This window comes from Elephas maximus, chromosome X (assembly GCF_024166365.1).
Source record: "Elephas maximus indicus isolate mEleMax1 chromosome X, mEleMax1 primary haplotype, whole genome shotgun sequence".
Classification (NCBI taxonomy): Eukaryota; Metazoa; Chordata; class Mammalia; order Proboscidea; family Elephantidae; genus Elephas; species Elephas maximus.
Window position 1 is genome coordinate 178,040,531 of NC_064846.1, and position 17,184 is coordinate 178,057,714.

General features: G+C 44.4%; 1 protein-coding gene across 7 annotated transcripts in view; it reads left to right on the forward strand.

Moving 5' to 3' along the window:
• The first annotated feature begins 2,166 nt into the window (after positions 1–2,166).
• The window catches only part of LOC126068552 (zinc finger protein 709-like), a 114,413-nt gene continuing 99,395 nt past the window's right edge, over positions 2,167–17,184 (forward strand). For 3 of the 7 annotated variants that reach the window (XM_049871219.1, XM_049871215.1, XM_049871216.1), the window contains exons 1-4: positions 2,394–2,783; positions 8,007–8,169; positions 15,512–15,638; positions 16,631–16,787. In XM_049871219.1, the coding sequence (XP_049727176.1) occupies positions 8,167–8,169; positions 15,512–15,638; positions 16,631–16,787 (287 nt within the window). In that variant the 5' untranslated portion in view covers positions 2,394–2,783; positions 8,007–8,166. Of the gene's footprint in view, positions 2,784–8,006; positions 8,170–15,511; positions 15,639–16,630; positions 16,788–17,184 lie in introns of all 7 variants that reach the window. The other 4 variants (XM_049871220.1, XM_049871217.1, XM_049871214.1 and 1 more) reach the window with 4 other exon arrangements.

Here is a 17,184-nt window from a genome sequence, read left to right on the forward strand (position 1 = left end):
CTTCTCATTGTGCTTCCAGACATGAGCCGCCTATTTGGTTACTTCTAGGGTGAATATCAACAGGGAAGAGGGCAGGAGGAAATCTTCTGTGTGTTGGAAAATTTCCCTACCTCCACCTCAGAGGAGGTTATACGAGTGTATATCCCGATGTAAAAATCCATCGCATTGTACACTGTCATGGATTGAATTGTGTCCCCCCTAAAATATGTGTCCACTTGGTTAGGCCATGATTCCCAGTATTCTGTGGTTGTCCCCCATTTTGTGATTATAGTTTTATGTTAAAGACGATTAGTGTGGGATTGTAACACCCTCTTACTCAGGTCACCTCCCTGATCTGATGTAAAGGGAGTTTCACTGGGGTGTGGCCTGCACCACTTTTTATCCCTCAAGAGATAAAAGGAAAGGGAAGCAGGCAGAGAGTTGGGGACCTCATACCACCAAGAAAGCAGTGCCAGGAGCAGAGCATGTGTTTTGGACTTGAGGTTTCTGTGCTGACATGCTCCCAGACTAAGGGAAGACTGATGACAAGGACTTTCCTCCAGAGCTGACAGGGAGTAAAAGCCTTCACCTGGAGCTGGTGCCCTTAATTCGGACTTTTAGGCTTCCGGACTATGAGACAATAAACTTCTCTTTGTTAAAGCCATCCACTTGTGGTATTTCTGTTATGGCAGCACTAGGTGACTAAGACACCATCTACTGTGGTATTTCTGTTACGGCAGCACTAGGTGACTAAGACACCATCCACTGTGGTATTTCTGTTACAGCAGCACTAGGTGAGTGAGACACCATCCACTGTGGTATTTCTGTTACAGCAGCACTAGGTGACTGAGACACCATCCGCTGTGGTATTTCTGTTACAGCAGCACTAGGTGACTGAGACACCATCCCCTGTGGTATTTCTGTTACAGCAGCACTAGGTGACTGAGACACCATCCCCTGTGGTATTTCTGTTACAGCAGCACTAGGTGACTGAGACACCATCCGCTGTGGTATTTCTGTTACAGCAGCACTAGGTGACTGAGACACCATCCCCTGTGGTATTTCTGTTACGGCAGCACTAGGTGACTGAGACACCATCCACTGTGGTATTTCTGTTACGGCAGCACTAGGTGACTGAGACACCATCCGCTGTGGTATTTCTGTTACAGCAGCACTAGGTGACTAAGACACCATCCACTTGTGGTAGTTCTGTTACAGTAGCACTAGGTGACTAAGACACCATCCACTGTGGTATTTCTGTTATGGCAGCACTAGGTGACTAAGACACCATCCACTGTGGTATTTGTGTTGTAGCAGCAGTAGGTGACTAAGACACCATGCACTGTGGTACTTCTGTTATAGCAGCACTAGGTGACTAAGACACCATCCACGTGTGGTATTTCTGTTATAGCAGAATTAGATAACTAAGACATACACTAAGATTAATATACATTGTGCACTTTATTATGTGTGTATATGAGACAAAAGTATACAGTTTGTAATTGTCATTTTCAAAGATACTTCACCTTTTACCTATGACTGGTACCTCCCTGCCTCTCACCCTGGAAAACTCCTCCCCCAGGTTCCTCAGCACTTAGAGAGGTCAGACTGGGTGTGCACAGTCTGTAAGCTGCTCCTAAGGAAAGATACTGGATACGCAAGAGACAACAAACCGTGAAATAGAAGCCAAACTAGAGACTTCACCAATCCTAAAGATTGGGAAACATTTATGGGGAGCAATGGAAGTAATTCTCTACGTGTTGCAGGTCAAGGCTCCCAGCTTGGGACTACGCCCTGCCTCTGTTCTTGCCTAAAACTCACCAAGGATGACCAGGAGAGGCTCACAGGTTCCACAGGAACAAAAAGCTCAAGAGCAGAGAACAGAGAGGGACTGGGCAACACTAGCCTCTGTTCCCCCGAACAAAGGATTTTTTCTGGGGCTTATATGGGTTTGGCGAGGATAACAGAGTGACGAATATTTATTTAGCAGGTTTCTTTCAAGGGGCCGGTACTTCTCAGAATGGCGGTGCATGCTAAATTAGACTTCTTGCCCATCTGGAATCTAAGATGGAACCATCCTGGGACGGGGTGGCAGGACTTATTATGGGGTGTCGCACCTGCGCAGTCCCTCCCATGGTGCTGGTTCGATTTCTGTCGCGAGTACTTGCATCAGGCAGAAGTCATCCCTCGGTCACCTTGTGGAAGTCTATGCGTGCTCCAGGGACCTGATCCGGTCAGTGCTTCTGAAAAACATCTTACAAGGAAGTATATTGCTCCTTCTTTCCTTATCGCACATTCCAGGATGGGGGTTTTGCGTCATTAGCCAAGCACATAATTTTTGTAAGTAGCTTGCAAGTTGCAGGTGTTGCAGGGTACCTTGCCTAGGGGCACAGGCCCTTTTTCTTCCTTGTCTCATACAGAATATGGGAAGACTTTTTCAAATGGCCAAATATGCAAATACTAACATCCTCTGTTCCCCCAAGGGTATCTCTGATTACTGAAATCCACGTTACAGCTCAGGTACACATTTAAGAAAACCCAGCCTTTTCTCCGTGGAGGAAATAAGGACAACCCTGGTCACATCCCAAATACCAAGGGGAACCACTGAACCCCACGGTCCCTATTTGGAGGGCTCTGGGTTCCCGCACGGAAGCACTCACGTACGCACCGACAGTCCCGAAAACCGGAAGCGGAAGAGGGCGGCCAAGGTCCTGACCATCGCTCTTCGATGTGAGGTGTGTGTGGCAGCAGTTGGTTCCTGGAGGCCGCGGAGGTGGGACCTGCGTGTGTCGGTGCGTGGACAGGTGAGGTGGTGGGAGCCGCGCACACCTGTGGTGCTCAGGGGGCGGGGAGACATGCAGGGTCCCGGGCCTCCTGGGTGCTCGGGGTGCTCCCGGCGTCTGAATGGCGTGTCCCTACGTGGGGTGCAGACACAGGTGCGGGGTCACCTCGAGCAGCTCCTCAGCCCTCAGTCACCGCCGGCCCGTCTGTGTATTTACTGTTTACTGAGGTGTTTCCGGAGGGCTGGGCACGGGGTGAAGAACTTTGTCTAAGGCACCTCCTTTGAGCCTCCAAACAGCACTGCCAGGGAGCGACGATTTGTAACGTTTTACAGAAGTCGAATAATCTCGGAGAAATTTAATACCTTGCCCGTAGACAAATACCTGCTAAGTGGCAGTGTCTGAACTCAAATGCAAATCTGTTCTTACTTCAAGGGGCATAGTGATCACAGTCTCCCTGCCTGAAACGGCTCGTCTTTCTTTTCTGTGCTTCATCAGGCAGGACTTTTGTTGAGTATTAGTGGTCCTGGGGAAATGAAGATTGTGGTGAGGAATATAACCTCCTCCTTTGATGGGTATATGTATTTAGGACTGATGAACACTCAACAAACATGACTTGGAAATAGTACGTACATTTAGGAGCACGTTTATTCCAGTTTCAGGAGGAAAACATTTAATACAGGCACCTTTCGAGGAATTTCTTGGGCATTAAGGCAGAAATTTTCATCACGATTGTGTGAGAAACCGTACAGCCAGGCCTAGTTGGTCCAATATAAAATGTGATGTTGCTGAACAGTCTTAATGCAGGCGACGAATGATTTATAGGTATCACACACCCTGGGTGTGTAGTCTGTGGTAGATTGGGTACTAGGAATTGAACTGTAACCTAACCACTCAGGTTCTTGTCCTGTCTTATTAGCCGATTGAAATAAGATGGACACTGATTGCACGGGAAACAGAAAGTGGCAGGTTTATTGTCTGCACATACAAGAAGTGCCTGGGGCCTAGTGACCTTATGGCCAGGTGCTGGCTGACTAGGGAAGCTGGGGAGCTTTTTGTTTCCAGTGGCCTCAGGAGTTGGGTTTGGTACCTGGAATTTTCTGCCTTTAGCCCTCCCCTGCCTATAATGGGGTGGGGGGAGGGTCAGGTGAAGGATGTGATTTTGATCTGTGCATGCTTCAAGGTGTAACTAGGGCTAGTCAGTGGACCCAGCCACTACCTGCTGCGACTTCCTGCTCAAAACAAGCTTAGTGTTATCAAGACAAAGGGGGAGGGGAAGGGGAGACAAGCAGGATCCCAGGCCTCCCGGGTGGAGGTGTTCCCTTCCTGAGTGTTTCCGTGCTTGGACAGGTGAGGTGGAGGGAGCCGCTCAGACATGTGGTGCTCAGGCAGCGGGGAGACATGCAGGGTCCCGGGGCTCCCGGGCGCCTGGGTCGCTCCCTGCGTCTCCGTGCCCCACCGCCACCGCCGCCCTCCGGTTCTCTTTTGTGTGTCTTTACCGTCCAGCTGCGGCCAGATGTGACGTCCTGTGAGCGGGCAGAATGGGGGCCGTGACGGGGGCAGGGAAAGGCGGTTGAGCAAGACTCTGGCGTTTGGGAAATCTAAGGCAACGTTTATTGGGAGTCCGCAGGCGGGGACCCGGGAAACATTTCCTCAGGTGAGGCTCCCTGCTTGAGGGGTGCGCTGCATGTTTATGGGGTGACGGAATAAGGAAGTTATAGGTATTCAGGAAGTTTGTGGGGAATCCTGTGCACAGGAACAGCGGGACGGGGGCAGATGTCTGAGCCGGATGCGGGTACCCGACCTCGGGCTTCTCAGTGTTTGGCCTCAGTTTTGTTGTGCAGCCCTTCGGTTCTTTTCCGGTCTTTTAATAGCATTTTTGTTCTGAGTAGGTCGTCCTAAGAACGCGGGAAGCTTCCCTACACGTGCCTTGTTGGTACCAGTTGTCAATTTCACACAAAAGGTTCTTGTTTTTTCCTCGAGTAAGAATACACTTTAAAGACAAACTTTACCTTCAGCAAGATTTCTTTTGCCTGAGTCAAGTGAAAGGAGTCAGCTGGGAGACTAAGTGTCTCCAAAGGACTGACTCCTTTGAGTCAGGGAGGTTATTGCTTTTATGTACCAGGTTATGTCAAGTGGCCTTTCTTTATTGATGCAGTTTCTGAGAAAAAGGCAAGGGTTTCAGGGGCAGGGGAGGAAGAGGGGGAAGGAATTGGTGTGGCTGTGGAAATGAGGTGAGTCCACGAGAGCTGTGGTTGGTAGCCAGAGGTTGCTATTTCAATTAAAACAAATTACAACTAAAAGAAGATGTTCAGTTCCTTAATCGTATTAGTCATATGTTCAGTGCTAAGTAGCCACGTGGGCTGGAGGCTACCATGTTAGAGTGTGCAGAAAGAGAACATGGCTGTCTTCACAGCAAGTTCTCCTGGATAGTGTTGCTCATAAGTATATACAACAGGTGATAATTTCTGTGTGTCAGTGTGATAAGCCATAAAAAGAAAAAGAGAAAAAAGCCATTGCTGTCAAGTCAATTCCAACTCGTAGCAACCCTATGGAACAGGGTACAACTGTCCAACAGAGTTTCCAAGGAGCACCTGGTGGATTTGAACTGTCACTCTTTTGGTTAGCAGTCGTAACACTTAACCACTGTGCCACCAGGGTTTCCAAATAGGTAGTGAAAAACCAGGGACATACGGTACTTGTACTAAAAGGACCTAAACTGAGAGATTGAACAGCATGAAAAGGAAAATTATTGGAGTGAAGATTAAAAAAAATTAGTTTTATTTGCTTACATGCATGATTGTGTAGGGCTTATAGCATGTTTTACGGGTGGGGGTGGAAAGAGTATTTCAGCTGGGAAAAATGAGTGTTGAAATTCCTGAGGCAACAGAGAACCCAGTATCCATTCGTTGATGAAAGTCGGAGATGATTGAAGCAGAGAAAACAAGGTGGTTGGACATGGGAGTAAACGAAGTGACAGCAGGCTGTTTTGAAGCCAGCTGACTACTTTGGGCTCTTTGTAGGCAAAGGCGCAGCCACTGACTGGCACTCAGCAGTTCCTGTGCTACAAGTAGGATTTGAAGTGACAACCATGATTGAGTGACTCAGGAGGAGCTTGTTATGAACAAGTTAGGGAAGACAGAGGAGGCCTAGACATGAAGATGGGTTGTGGATCAGGAAGATGATAAAAAAAAAAAACCATTGCTGTCAAGTCCATTTCGACTCCTAGTGACCCTGTAAGACAGGTTATAACTGCCCACAGGGTTTCCAAGGTATGCCTGGTGGGTTCAAACTGCCCACCTTCTGGTTAGCAGTGATAGCTCTTAACTACTGTGACACCAGGGTTTCCATCAGGAAGATAGTGTGGTGATGTAATGTAGATGTAGATGGTTCACAGGGTGTCCGATGTTGGACTGCTCATCCTTGACTTACAGGCTATAGATCAGTTAGTGACTTGAATGTCTATGTGTGTTATGGATTGAATTGTGGCCCCCAGAAATCAACTTGTCTAAGCTCTGATTCCCAGTATTGTGTGATTGGCCACCATTTTGTCATCTGAAGTGGTTTTCCTATGTGTTGTAAGTCTTACCTTTTTTATGTTAATAAAGGAGAATTAGAGGCAATTAGGAAACCCTGGTGGCTTAGTGGTTAACTGCTACGGCTGCTAATCAAAGGGTTGGCAGTTCGAATCCGCCAGGCACTCCTTGGAAACTCTACGGGGCAGTTCTACTCTGCCCTATATGGTTGGAATCGACTTGAGGGCACTGGGTTTGTTTTTTTGTTCAGAGGCAGTTATGTTAACTAGGCAGAACTCAATCTACAAGGTTAGGTTATATCTTGAGTCAGTCTCTCTAGGGATGTAAAAGAAGCCAGCAGAGAGACAGAGAGACCTCATACCACCAAGAAAGAAGCATCAGGAGCACAGCATGTCCTTTGGATCTGGGGTCCCCGCACTGAGAAGCTCATAGAGTAGGGGAAGATTGATGATAAGAACGTTCCCCGTACTGATAGAGAGAAAGCCTTCCCCTGAAGGTGGTGCTGTGAATTTGGTCTCCTAGCCTTCTAGACTGTGAGAAAATCAATTTGTTTGTTACAGGCATCCGCTTGTAGTGTTTCTGTTATAGGAGCACTAGATAATTAAAACAGTGTGGGTAACTCTGGGGATGTTGCTAAAAAGTGGATTTTGATTCAGCAGTTCTGGTGTGGGATGCAAGAGTCTACAAACTCAACAATCTTATAGTCTGTGCTGGGTATAAGGCTATGAATAAGGATGTGAATTAAAATTAGTGCTGTTAGAGGAAATAATAAAAGTAAGGATCATGCTTAAAGGGGAGACACTGGCATAAAGATCATGTGAGAGAGAGAACGTTGACTCTGAGACCAAGAAACGAAAGAATAGCAGTCAGCTGGGCAGGGAGCAAGGTGGAAAGCAATGGGAACAGAGACAGGGGAGGGCTCCATAGAGAAAACTCAGTGATTTTCTGATTTGCTGATTGATTTAGTATAAGGTTGAAAGACAAATATTTAGCAACCTTCCCTGATTTCTCAGATGTTTAGGGACTGGTGGTGTCATGGTTTGACAATGAAGGAGAGGGGGAAAAAACTCAAGGGGAAGAAAGAAATGTTCATTGCAAAGCAACGGGAAAACTACCTATTACATGTTAGAGTGCTGTAAATGAAAAAAAAGATTTCAAAGCATAATAAAAGAGTGTTAACTGCACATAATTAATAATGAATGAACTTAGATAAGTTCATTGACCACAGCTGAAAACTTCATCCTGACAGTTCACCCACATTGGTACGAAATGACGGTGCCTGTGTTGATCTGTAAGGGACAGAGGTACATAGGTGACCTCACAACTTCAACATTGGAGCCCTAACTCCCTGGAGGAAATCAGGTTCAAGTTTTGCAGCCTGGCCAGGCCTGGTTGCTCCTCATGCTCCGGGAGAGGTAAATTCCTCCATCTGTGATCTTGTTGCAGAAAGGAGAGGCCCATGGAGCTGCCTGAAGAATGCAGGTGTGTGTTTGGGGGGCTGGAGCCTGTTCTGCCTTCAGTGTAAAGGCCCTCAGGGTGGAGCATTGCCCTGAGCCTGGGAGGAGGCCAAAGGCCTGTGACTCCCTGCTTCCTCCACACTGTTTCCTCCCTATCCTTCCATTTCAGGCCTCAGGTGTGGTGCAGGGAGAACTAGTCCAGTCCAGGCAGCTGGGGACCTCAGGTGACTATCTTGCACATTCCTCAATCACAGGGAAGGATTTCAAGTGCTCAGACTGGTGTGTGGGCCAAGCATTATTCATCTGCCTCCAAATTGCCCAGGCCTCTGCTTCCAGTCCTGTCCCTCTTCCTGGAAGTGGCTTCTTGGGCTCAGAGACAACATTCCCTTAGACTTGCAGAAACTGGAGAAGGAAATGGTGAGTTCTGTGGAGAACTGGGTTATCCTTAGCATAAGTGGGTGAGGCTGGATCTGAATTGTTGGGGGAGCAGCTGTGTGCTGCGGGGCTGTGGTTCCTCAATGAAGAAAAAAGGTAGCAGAGGAGGCTGAGGGACTGAGGCCCAGGAGGCACCCTGAGGCCCTGCTTCTCTGTCACTGGGCCCTTCCCCTATACACATATGGCTTTTCAGGATTTAGATGCCTGCAGTCACCTTCCTTATGTGACTCTCAGAGCTGCCACCCTGGAGTGTTAACATCTCCACCCCGGGACTTTGTGCTCTGTGTTGAATGACAAAGTCTCCTGACCAGAGCCTGAAGACGGAGCATCTCTGGCTGTGGAGGCTGGGCCCCGCCATCCAGAGCCATCCTTGTCCTGTCTCTCTGACCAATGTTCTTGACTCCCCCCAGGCACTGGAACATTTTCAGTGCCGTTCTGAAACTACACCTGCAGCTGTGACACTGTTTTATGGGTTAGAAAAGGAGAGGAGAGTTCGTAGGGAAGGCCCTGACTGTTTATGGGGTCCCAGGTGTTGGTGGTGCTCTCCTGATGTCACAAAAAGGCATGAAGCTGGGGACAGTGAGTCCAGCTGGATCCTGTCTGCATTCTCCAAGCCCATTTTTACCTCCACTGGGGAAGGCTTTTGCCTTGAGGCTTTCAGGTATGTGGAAAGCATGACTCCGCAGTCTTGGTCCTCGTCCTCCCACCTGTGACTCGAGCTGTCTGTAATCCCTATGATTGTTGATGTTCTCCCTAGTCTTAAATTAGAATCTAAAATAAAGTATTCTCTAAGCAGAAGAGATGTGTGTGTTTAAATTCTTGGATTTACAGTTTCCAGTGGATGAAAATTTCTAGACCACTAGTTGTGTTTCTACTGAGAATTTTTCAATTTAATGGATGTAAACTTCTCAAGCACAGAGGAATGCTTATTTTTAACTTACGTAAAAGTTTCTCTAAAGCTTACTTAAATCTTGAGAAAGTTCTCATTTCTTGCCTATAGATTGTTATCATCTATTTTTATAAGTTTATGACCATTGCTGATATTATTCCCAGTATCATAGCTTCACCACCCAGGTCTGAATCCGTAAACTCTGTGTTGTTTAGTTTTGCCTCTTTTGAGCTTTCTGTTATTACTGTCTCTGGGTTCTTCAGTGACTTGTAATCTGCTCTGAAGGTTATAGTCTGATCTTCATCAGAAAATGCTTCAACTTCTCTTCTCAGTTTCAGTAAGCAAGATTGTGTTATCTGCATTGCCCAGGTGGTTTTTCAGTCTTCCTCTAATCCTGATGCTGTGTTCTGTTTCATATCGTCCAGATTCTCTGGTTATTTGCTCAGCATACAGTTGGGTAAGTATGGTGAAAAGATAGAACCCTGACACACACCTTTCCTGACTTTAAAACATGCGGTATTCCCTTGTTCTGTCTGAACGACTGCCTCTTGGTCTGTGTGCGGTTTCTACGGGAGCACAGTTAAGTGTTCTGGAATTCCCATTCTTCGTAATGTTATCCATCATTTTTATGATCCATATAGTCGAATGCTTTTGCATAGTCAGTGAAACGCAGGTAAACATCTTTCTGGTATTCTCTGCTTTCAGACACCAGCTGTGATATCTCTTGTTCCATGTGGTCTTCTGAATCTGGCTTACATTTCTGGCAGTTCCTTGTTGAAGTACTGCTGCAACTGCTTTTGAATGATCTTCAGGAAAATTTTCTTGCATGTGGTATGAAGGATGTTGTTCGATAATTTCCACATTCTGTTTTATCACCTGTCTTTGGAATAGGCCTGAATAGGGATCTCTTCCAGTTGCTTGGTCAGGTAACGGTCTTCCAAACTTCTTGGCATAGACGAGTGAGCGCTTCCGGCACTGCATCTGTTGGTTGAAACATCTCAATGGGTATTCCATCAATTTCTGGATGGCTGTATTTCGCCAGTTCTTTCGGTGCAGCTTGGACTTCTTCCTTCGGTACCATTGGTTCTTGATCCTATGCTACCTCCTGAAATGATTGAATGTTGACCAGTTCTTTTTGGTAGACTTACCGTGTTTTCCTTTCATCTTCTTTTGATGCTTCCTGCATGATTCGATATTTTCCCTGTAGGGTCCTTCAGTATTGCAGCTCGAGGCTTGAATTTTTTCTTCAGTTCTTTCAGCTTGAGAACTGTCAAGCATGCCCTTCCCTTTTCGTTTTCTAACTCCAGGTCTTTGGACATTCGTTGTAATACTTTGTGTTCTGGAGCTGCCCACTGAAATCTTCTGTTGCGCTCTTTTCTTTCATCATTTCTTCCATTTGCTTTAACTATTGTTTGTTCAAGAGTAAGTTTCAGAGTCTCTTCTGACATCCGTTTTGGTCTTTTCTATCTTTTCAATGATCTCTTGCTTTCTTTGTGTATGATGTTCTTGATGTCATTCACAGCTCGTCTGGTCTGTGGTCATTAATGCTCAGTGTATTGAGTATATTCTTGAGATGGTCTCTAAATTCAGGTGGAATTTACTCAAGGTCATACTTTGGCTCTCATGGAGTCGTCCTAATATTTTTCAGCTACATCTTGGCTTGCATATGAGCAGTTGTTGAAGTGTCCCATAGTCGGCTCCTGGCCTTGTTCTGACTGATGGTGTTGAGCTTTACCATATAGGTATAGGGTTAGGCTGTGCGATGCATATATTTTTCTTGGGGGTCAGGGAGGGACACAGTTCAGTCCGTGACACCATCCTTCTGGTTTTCAAAGGAAAAAATCTTGGACTCATCTTTGTCCTCTATTCCTTTTACACTTTAATGTTCAGTGCGTCAGGAAATTCTCTTACCTCTACCTTGAAAGTCTAGGGCCATCCCTTGCACTTGCCAGTTTTCCAGCCACAGCTCCAGTCTCAGGCATCATCATTTCTTATCTGTTCATGCCCATAACTTTATAGCATATCTTTCTATTATATTAGTCCCCTACACACCAGTTCTTTATAAGCTGTTCTATTGGTTTCCTCTTCCACTCAGGATTGTTAAATCACTCTGCATTTCCATCAGATTAAAAAGCCCTAGTCTTTTCAGTTGCCAACAGGTTCCCTAGAATGTGATAGGTCCCTTGACCTCAGTCGCTTGTCCCGTTTCCTCTAACATTACTCTCATTCTGCTCCAAACTTGGTGGCGTTTCGGTTTTAAAAGATACAGATACCTTCCCACCTTCTGGCCTGTGCTCTGGCTGTTCTTTCTTTCTGGAACAATGTCTTCTCAGATTTCTTGGATCGTTGCTTCCTATCCCTTGAGTCTTAGCTCAGGTGTTTCTTTTCAGTGAAGCCCAGTCTGAACCGCCTCCTTAGGCCGCTGCTTGCATTGTCAGGGCTGCCGGTACTCTGGATCCTGCTCTACCTTTCATTTTTCCACTGGACTGATCACCTTTCCATGTTCCTGTGATGTAACGTCCTATTGTTGATTGCTGAGTCTCTAATCGTTAGAATAGGGAGGTCTTTGAGTTTTTCAGTTATATATCCCAATTACAGAGAAGACCGTCTGACAAATTTTAGCTTATCTAATTTTCTGTTATTCATTTTTGTTTTCTAATGAATAGATTTTCTTTTTTAGAGCCGATTTAGATTAACAGAAGAAACAAGTGGAAAATACAAAGTTCCCATGTACCTCTACTTCCTCCTGTCCCTCCACTTCAGTTTTCCATATTACAGCGTCTAGTATTAGTATGCGAAATTTGTTACAATTGCTGAAGCAACATGGGTACCGTATAATCAGCAAAAAAACATAGTTTACATTAGGGTACCCTCTTTGTATTGTACGCTATATGGGATTTGACAAATGCGTAATATCAATGGATCCACCATTCTGATATCATGTGGAATATTTTCTCTTCCTTCAAAGTCCCTTATGCTCCACTTTTACGCATCTCTTCCCCTCTACCCTTTAACCTGGCAGCCGCTTGTCTTTTTACTGTCTGTATCCTTTTCCCTTTTCTAAAATCTTACAGAGTTGGAATCTTACAGTATGTAGTTTTTTCAGAGTAGTCTCTTTTACCGAGCAATATTCGTTTAAGGTTCTGCTCTGTCTTTACAGGATTTTTTTTTTCTTGTGATTTAGGTGAAAGTTTACAGAGCAAATTAGTTTCTTATTCAAAAATGTATACACAGATTTTTTCATGGTGTTGGCTGCAATCCCACATTGTGTCAGCATTCTCTCCCTTTCCCTTTCCACACCAGGGCCACCGTGTCCATTCGTCCAGCTTTCCTGTCCCCTCCCACCTTCTTGTCTTTGTTTCTTGGCAGGTGTTGCCTATTTGATCTCGTATGTTTGATGGATTTAAGAAGCATTTTCCTCATGTGTGTTATTGTTCATGTTATAAGCCTGCCTGATCTTTGGCTGAAGGTAAACTTTGGGAATGGCTTCAAGTGTGAGTTAAAAGGGTGTTTGGGGGCCATAGTCTCAGGTTCCTCCAGTCTCTGTCGGTCCGGTAAGTCAGGTCTTTTTTGTGAATTTGACCAGTTGTTCTACATTTTTCTCCCACTCTGTTGTAATCCCAGTCAGAACTGTCCGTAGGGGTAGCCCGGCACCATCTAGCTCTCTGGTCTCCGAGGCATGTGGTCTGTGGTTCATGAGGTCCATTAGCCCTTTGGACTAATTGTTCCCTTGGGTCTTTTGTTTTTTCCCCTCTCCTTTGCTGCTGACTGGAAGAGACCGATAGTTGTCTTTTTTAGATTGCCACCGAAAAGCCTTTAAGATGCCAAACGCTACTCACCAAATCTTTACATGAGTTTTGATAGCTCACTTCATTTTCTTGCTGAGTAATATTCTGGGGTGTAGTTGCACCACACTTTGCTTATCTATTTATTCACCCACTGAAGGGCCTCTTGATTGCCTCCAGCTTTTGACAAGGATGAATGAAACTGTTAGAAATATTCGTTGCAGATTTTTCTCTGGACAAAGGTTTTCAGCTCCTTTGGATAAGTATGAAGGAGTGAAATTGCTGGATCATGTGGTAAGGGGATATTCAATTTTGTAAGAAACTGCCAAACGGGGTGTACCGTTTTGCATTCGAACCAGCAGTGACTTAGAGTTCCTGTTGCCCTGCATCCTGGTGTCACTGGTGGGGAGTTTAGCCATTCTAATCAATATGTAGTGGTATTTTTTTGTTGTAGGTTGCAGTTTGTTACTGATACATAATGCTGAACATCTTTTCATACACCTGTTTGGCAGCTATTTGTTCAGATCTTTTGCTCATTTTCTAATTTGTTTTCTTTTTGGGGGTGGTTCTTGTTAAGTTTTAAGAGTTCTTTATATATTTTGAATTAAAGAGAAAAAAGGAAAACCAAACCCTTTGCCATTGAATCAATTCCAAGTAATGTCCACTCTGTGGATTACAGGGCAGGACTTTCTTGCCTGTAATTTTTAGAGAAGTAGATCACCATGACTTTATATCATGGTTCCGGTGGGTAGGTTTGAACTGTAAACCTTTGCGCTAGCAACTGAGCATGAACTGTTTGCCCTACTCAGGATCCTTTTTTGAATATCAATCCTTTATCATATATGTGTTTGGGAAAGATTATCTCCTAGGTTTTGGCGTGTCTTCATTCTCTTAACACTGTGTTTTGCAGAGCAGAAGTTTTTCCTTTTTTTAAAAACCATTTTGTTGTAAATACGTAGGTAATAAAACATTTTTTAATTTTAACCAAGTCCAATTTATGTGTTTCCATCATGGCTAGTACTTTATGTTGTGTCTAAAAAATCGTCCCGAAACCCGGAGATCACCTAGGTTTTCTTTTATGTTGTCTTCTTGGAGTTTTATAGTTTTACATTGGCGTTTAGGTTTTTGATCCATTTTGAGTTGATGTTTGTAAAAGGTGTAATATCTCCATCTGGATTCCCTTTTTTTTACTAGAGGATGTACAAGTGTTCTAGCACATTTATTGAAAAGGCTAGTCTTCCTCCTTTCAATTGCTTTTGGTACTTATTCAAAGATCAGAAGACTCTATTTGTGTCTATTTCTGAGCTCTGTCTTCTGTTCCATTTATCTATTTGCCTTTTCTTTTGCCAATGCCACACTGTCTTGCAAAATTTAATCATGCCACCTCCGGCATTGTTTCTGTCACCAAGGCCATATTTTCCAACTACCGATTCTTCTTTGTTTCCAACTTTCTCATTCTAATCAACCAGTAATTATCAATGCATCCTGACTGCACGTTTGATCAAGTTGAGAATACAGAAATCGATAAAAATCTTCAATTTCTTCACCTTCGTGGTTGGTGCATAAATTTGAATTATAGAATCAGTCTCTGAAGAAGGACATCCTGCTTGGTGAAGTAGAGGGTCAGCAAAAAAGAGGAAGACCCTCAACGAGATGGATTGACAGAGCTGCTATAACAATGGGATCAAGCATAACGATGACTGTGGGGGTGACACAGGACCAGGCAGTGTTTTGTCCTTTTGTACTTAGGGTTGCTAGGAGTTGGAAATGACTCAGTGGCCCCTGACAACACCTTATAACATTAGACTCTATTTATGTTGGAATGTATGAATTTGTTGAGGGGAGCAGGCACTAATAATTGATGTACAGTTACATCAGGTCTCAACATTTGAGAATTGTGTGGCGATCTGGATTCTTCTGTTTCCTGTCTCATTTGATCTCTTTTATTACCTTTTCCTGTTTCTAAAAAGGACAGGTGACAGACAGAACACCTGAGTTTTTGAAAACTAGGTGACTGACATGTAAAAATTCATAATTCTCCAAAATCATTCTTTTTTCTGTAGGTGAACCTGTGACCTTCTGATCTCCTAGAGTTCAAGAACATATGAGCAGCTCAGGGTGTTGGTTTGCCAGTTTGTTTGTTCAGGCCTTAGTGGTCCCTTGGCTGTGAAGGGCAAAATGAAAAACCGCCATTCTGCACTGTTTCCCACTTGTTAATACTTCAACCCTGCCTTCACCCTTTGCTTTATGTTTTGTTGAATGTTCTGGTGGGTCTTATGGGAGGAAGTGTAATTGTTTTATCACAAGGAAGTGATGGTCTGCATTAGAGTATTTCTCTAAATTCTGCTATGTTTTCTGTTTTAGACCATAAAGAGGAATGAGACTGCAGTGGGCTGCAGTCAAACTGTGGAGAGATTATTTCTGTTTCTTGAAAGTATGTGAAACAGGATGTAATCAGTGAGGAAGTGAATGTAGTTAGTGAAGGGAAGAGACTGATGACTACCCAAAGATAAACCTTGGTAAAATGCAGAGCTTTGTGTCAAATCTCTTTGAATTCTTAGTTCCCCTGGGCTGTGAGCCCTACCCTTCATTCTTGTACACAGTGAAGTCCATGGAACCTTGCTGATTCATAATGTATGGAATGTTTTAGGACTCAGTGGTCATTGAGGACGTGGCTGTGGTCTTTAGCCAGGAAGAGTGGGCGTTGCTGGATGTTGCTGAGAGGAAACTCTACAGAGATGTGATGATGGAAACCTTCAGAAACCTGACCTCAGTAGGTAAGAAGGGCATCTTTTCTTCTTTTATTTCTTTCTTTAGCAAATAAAAATATTTGACTCATTGACTTTACTCCAGAATTTGGGCTGAGGAATGGGAATAAATTGTTAACTAAATCACATGTGGTCCCTTGGTCTATGGACCCAACATAATCCTGAATTTCCTGTAAAGCTCTTTATGTACTAAGGTGAGTTTTCATTTCTCCTGTGATTAAAAGCCCTGAGGCTTTCTAAGTGTTGTAAGTGTAAGCATTGGCTTCAGGGTCACTATGGGACATTGAGATGTAGGTGGTTTGGGACCTTGTAGAGAGTTTTACAGTATTTATTACAAGTTCAACATGATTATTTTGCTGTATATAAAGTCACGCCCATCTTTCGTCAGAGATCCTGAAGAGGAAAGTATCGTCTCAGTTTCGAGGAAATGTTCATTGCTCTTCACTGTCTTCCCTTATGATGTGCATTTCTCCATTAGCACCATGTGAGCTATACCCATTTGATTTCTCAGAGAAAAAAAGGACAGATCTGAGTACAGTGAGGATAGGCCCGATCCAGGGCCCCTGTGTCAGGAAGCACCAGGAAAGCAAGAATTTTTGGAAAGACCAGCCCTGTATGAATGGAATTACATTTCAATTAGTCAGCCAGAAAAATTCTCTTTTGGTTTGTGGACACTACTTCACAGATACCCGAACTTACTTCTCTGACTTTAGCAGTCCTGTCAGAACTATGGTCACGGAGAGACTTTTCTTCTTTAATGTTACATTGCGCATTGTGTCCAATATTTTTGTTTTCAGCTCTCGTAACTGCACCTATTTATGTCACCATCACTCTCAATCCTCATGGAATTATTCCCTAGTAAATTGTTCTTTAACCATTGCGAACATGCTCAAACAGTGAAATGTGGCTAAGTCTTTCTTTGCTCATGGCAGCCTTTTTCCCCACTGACTCCTTTCTTTTTTCTTTCATATTGTGAACCTCAACTTGAACATTTGGGTTAGTCTCCCAAAACCTTATCGGTGGAGAAAAGTTATCCATATCCAGTGAATGTACAATGATGCGGTACATTAAGAATAATCCCCGGATGTCCACGTTACGAGAAATCTGCACGTGGCATGGCAATATAGGTCACTCTGACAACCAGGGGAGACATTTGAGGTGAGTGTTATTCAAACAAGAGAAAACAGTGCCTCAGGAGAAAGACCAAAAGTGTCCTGACATTAACGTATAGACATACATGTTTATGCAGGTGCATTAGCACTTTCAGCCGGTTTGTGAATGTTCAGTACTCGCCAGCGTAAATGAGGGGCAGCGTATGCGTTGCATAGAAACCAGATCTATTCCCTGTCAGATTTTGACTGGAGTAGGAAACAGTGAGCGGTGCCCTGCTTAAGGATGGAGGCTATTTGCGCTACTTTGAATATGTGTCACTCTCCACAGTCTTGCCAATAATCCAATTTCCTGCATCAGGCCCCTGAGACTTTTGGGATCCATGTGGGAGAGTGGATTATTGGCGGGACATTGGAAAGTGATACACATTCAAAGTGACACACTT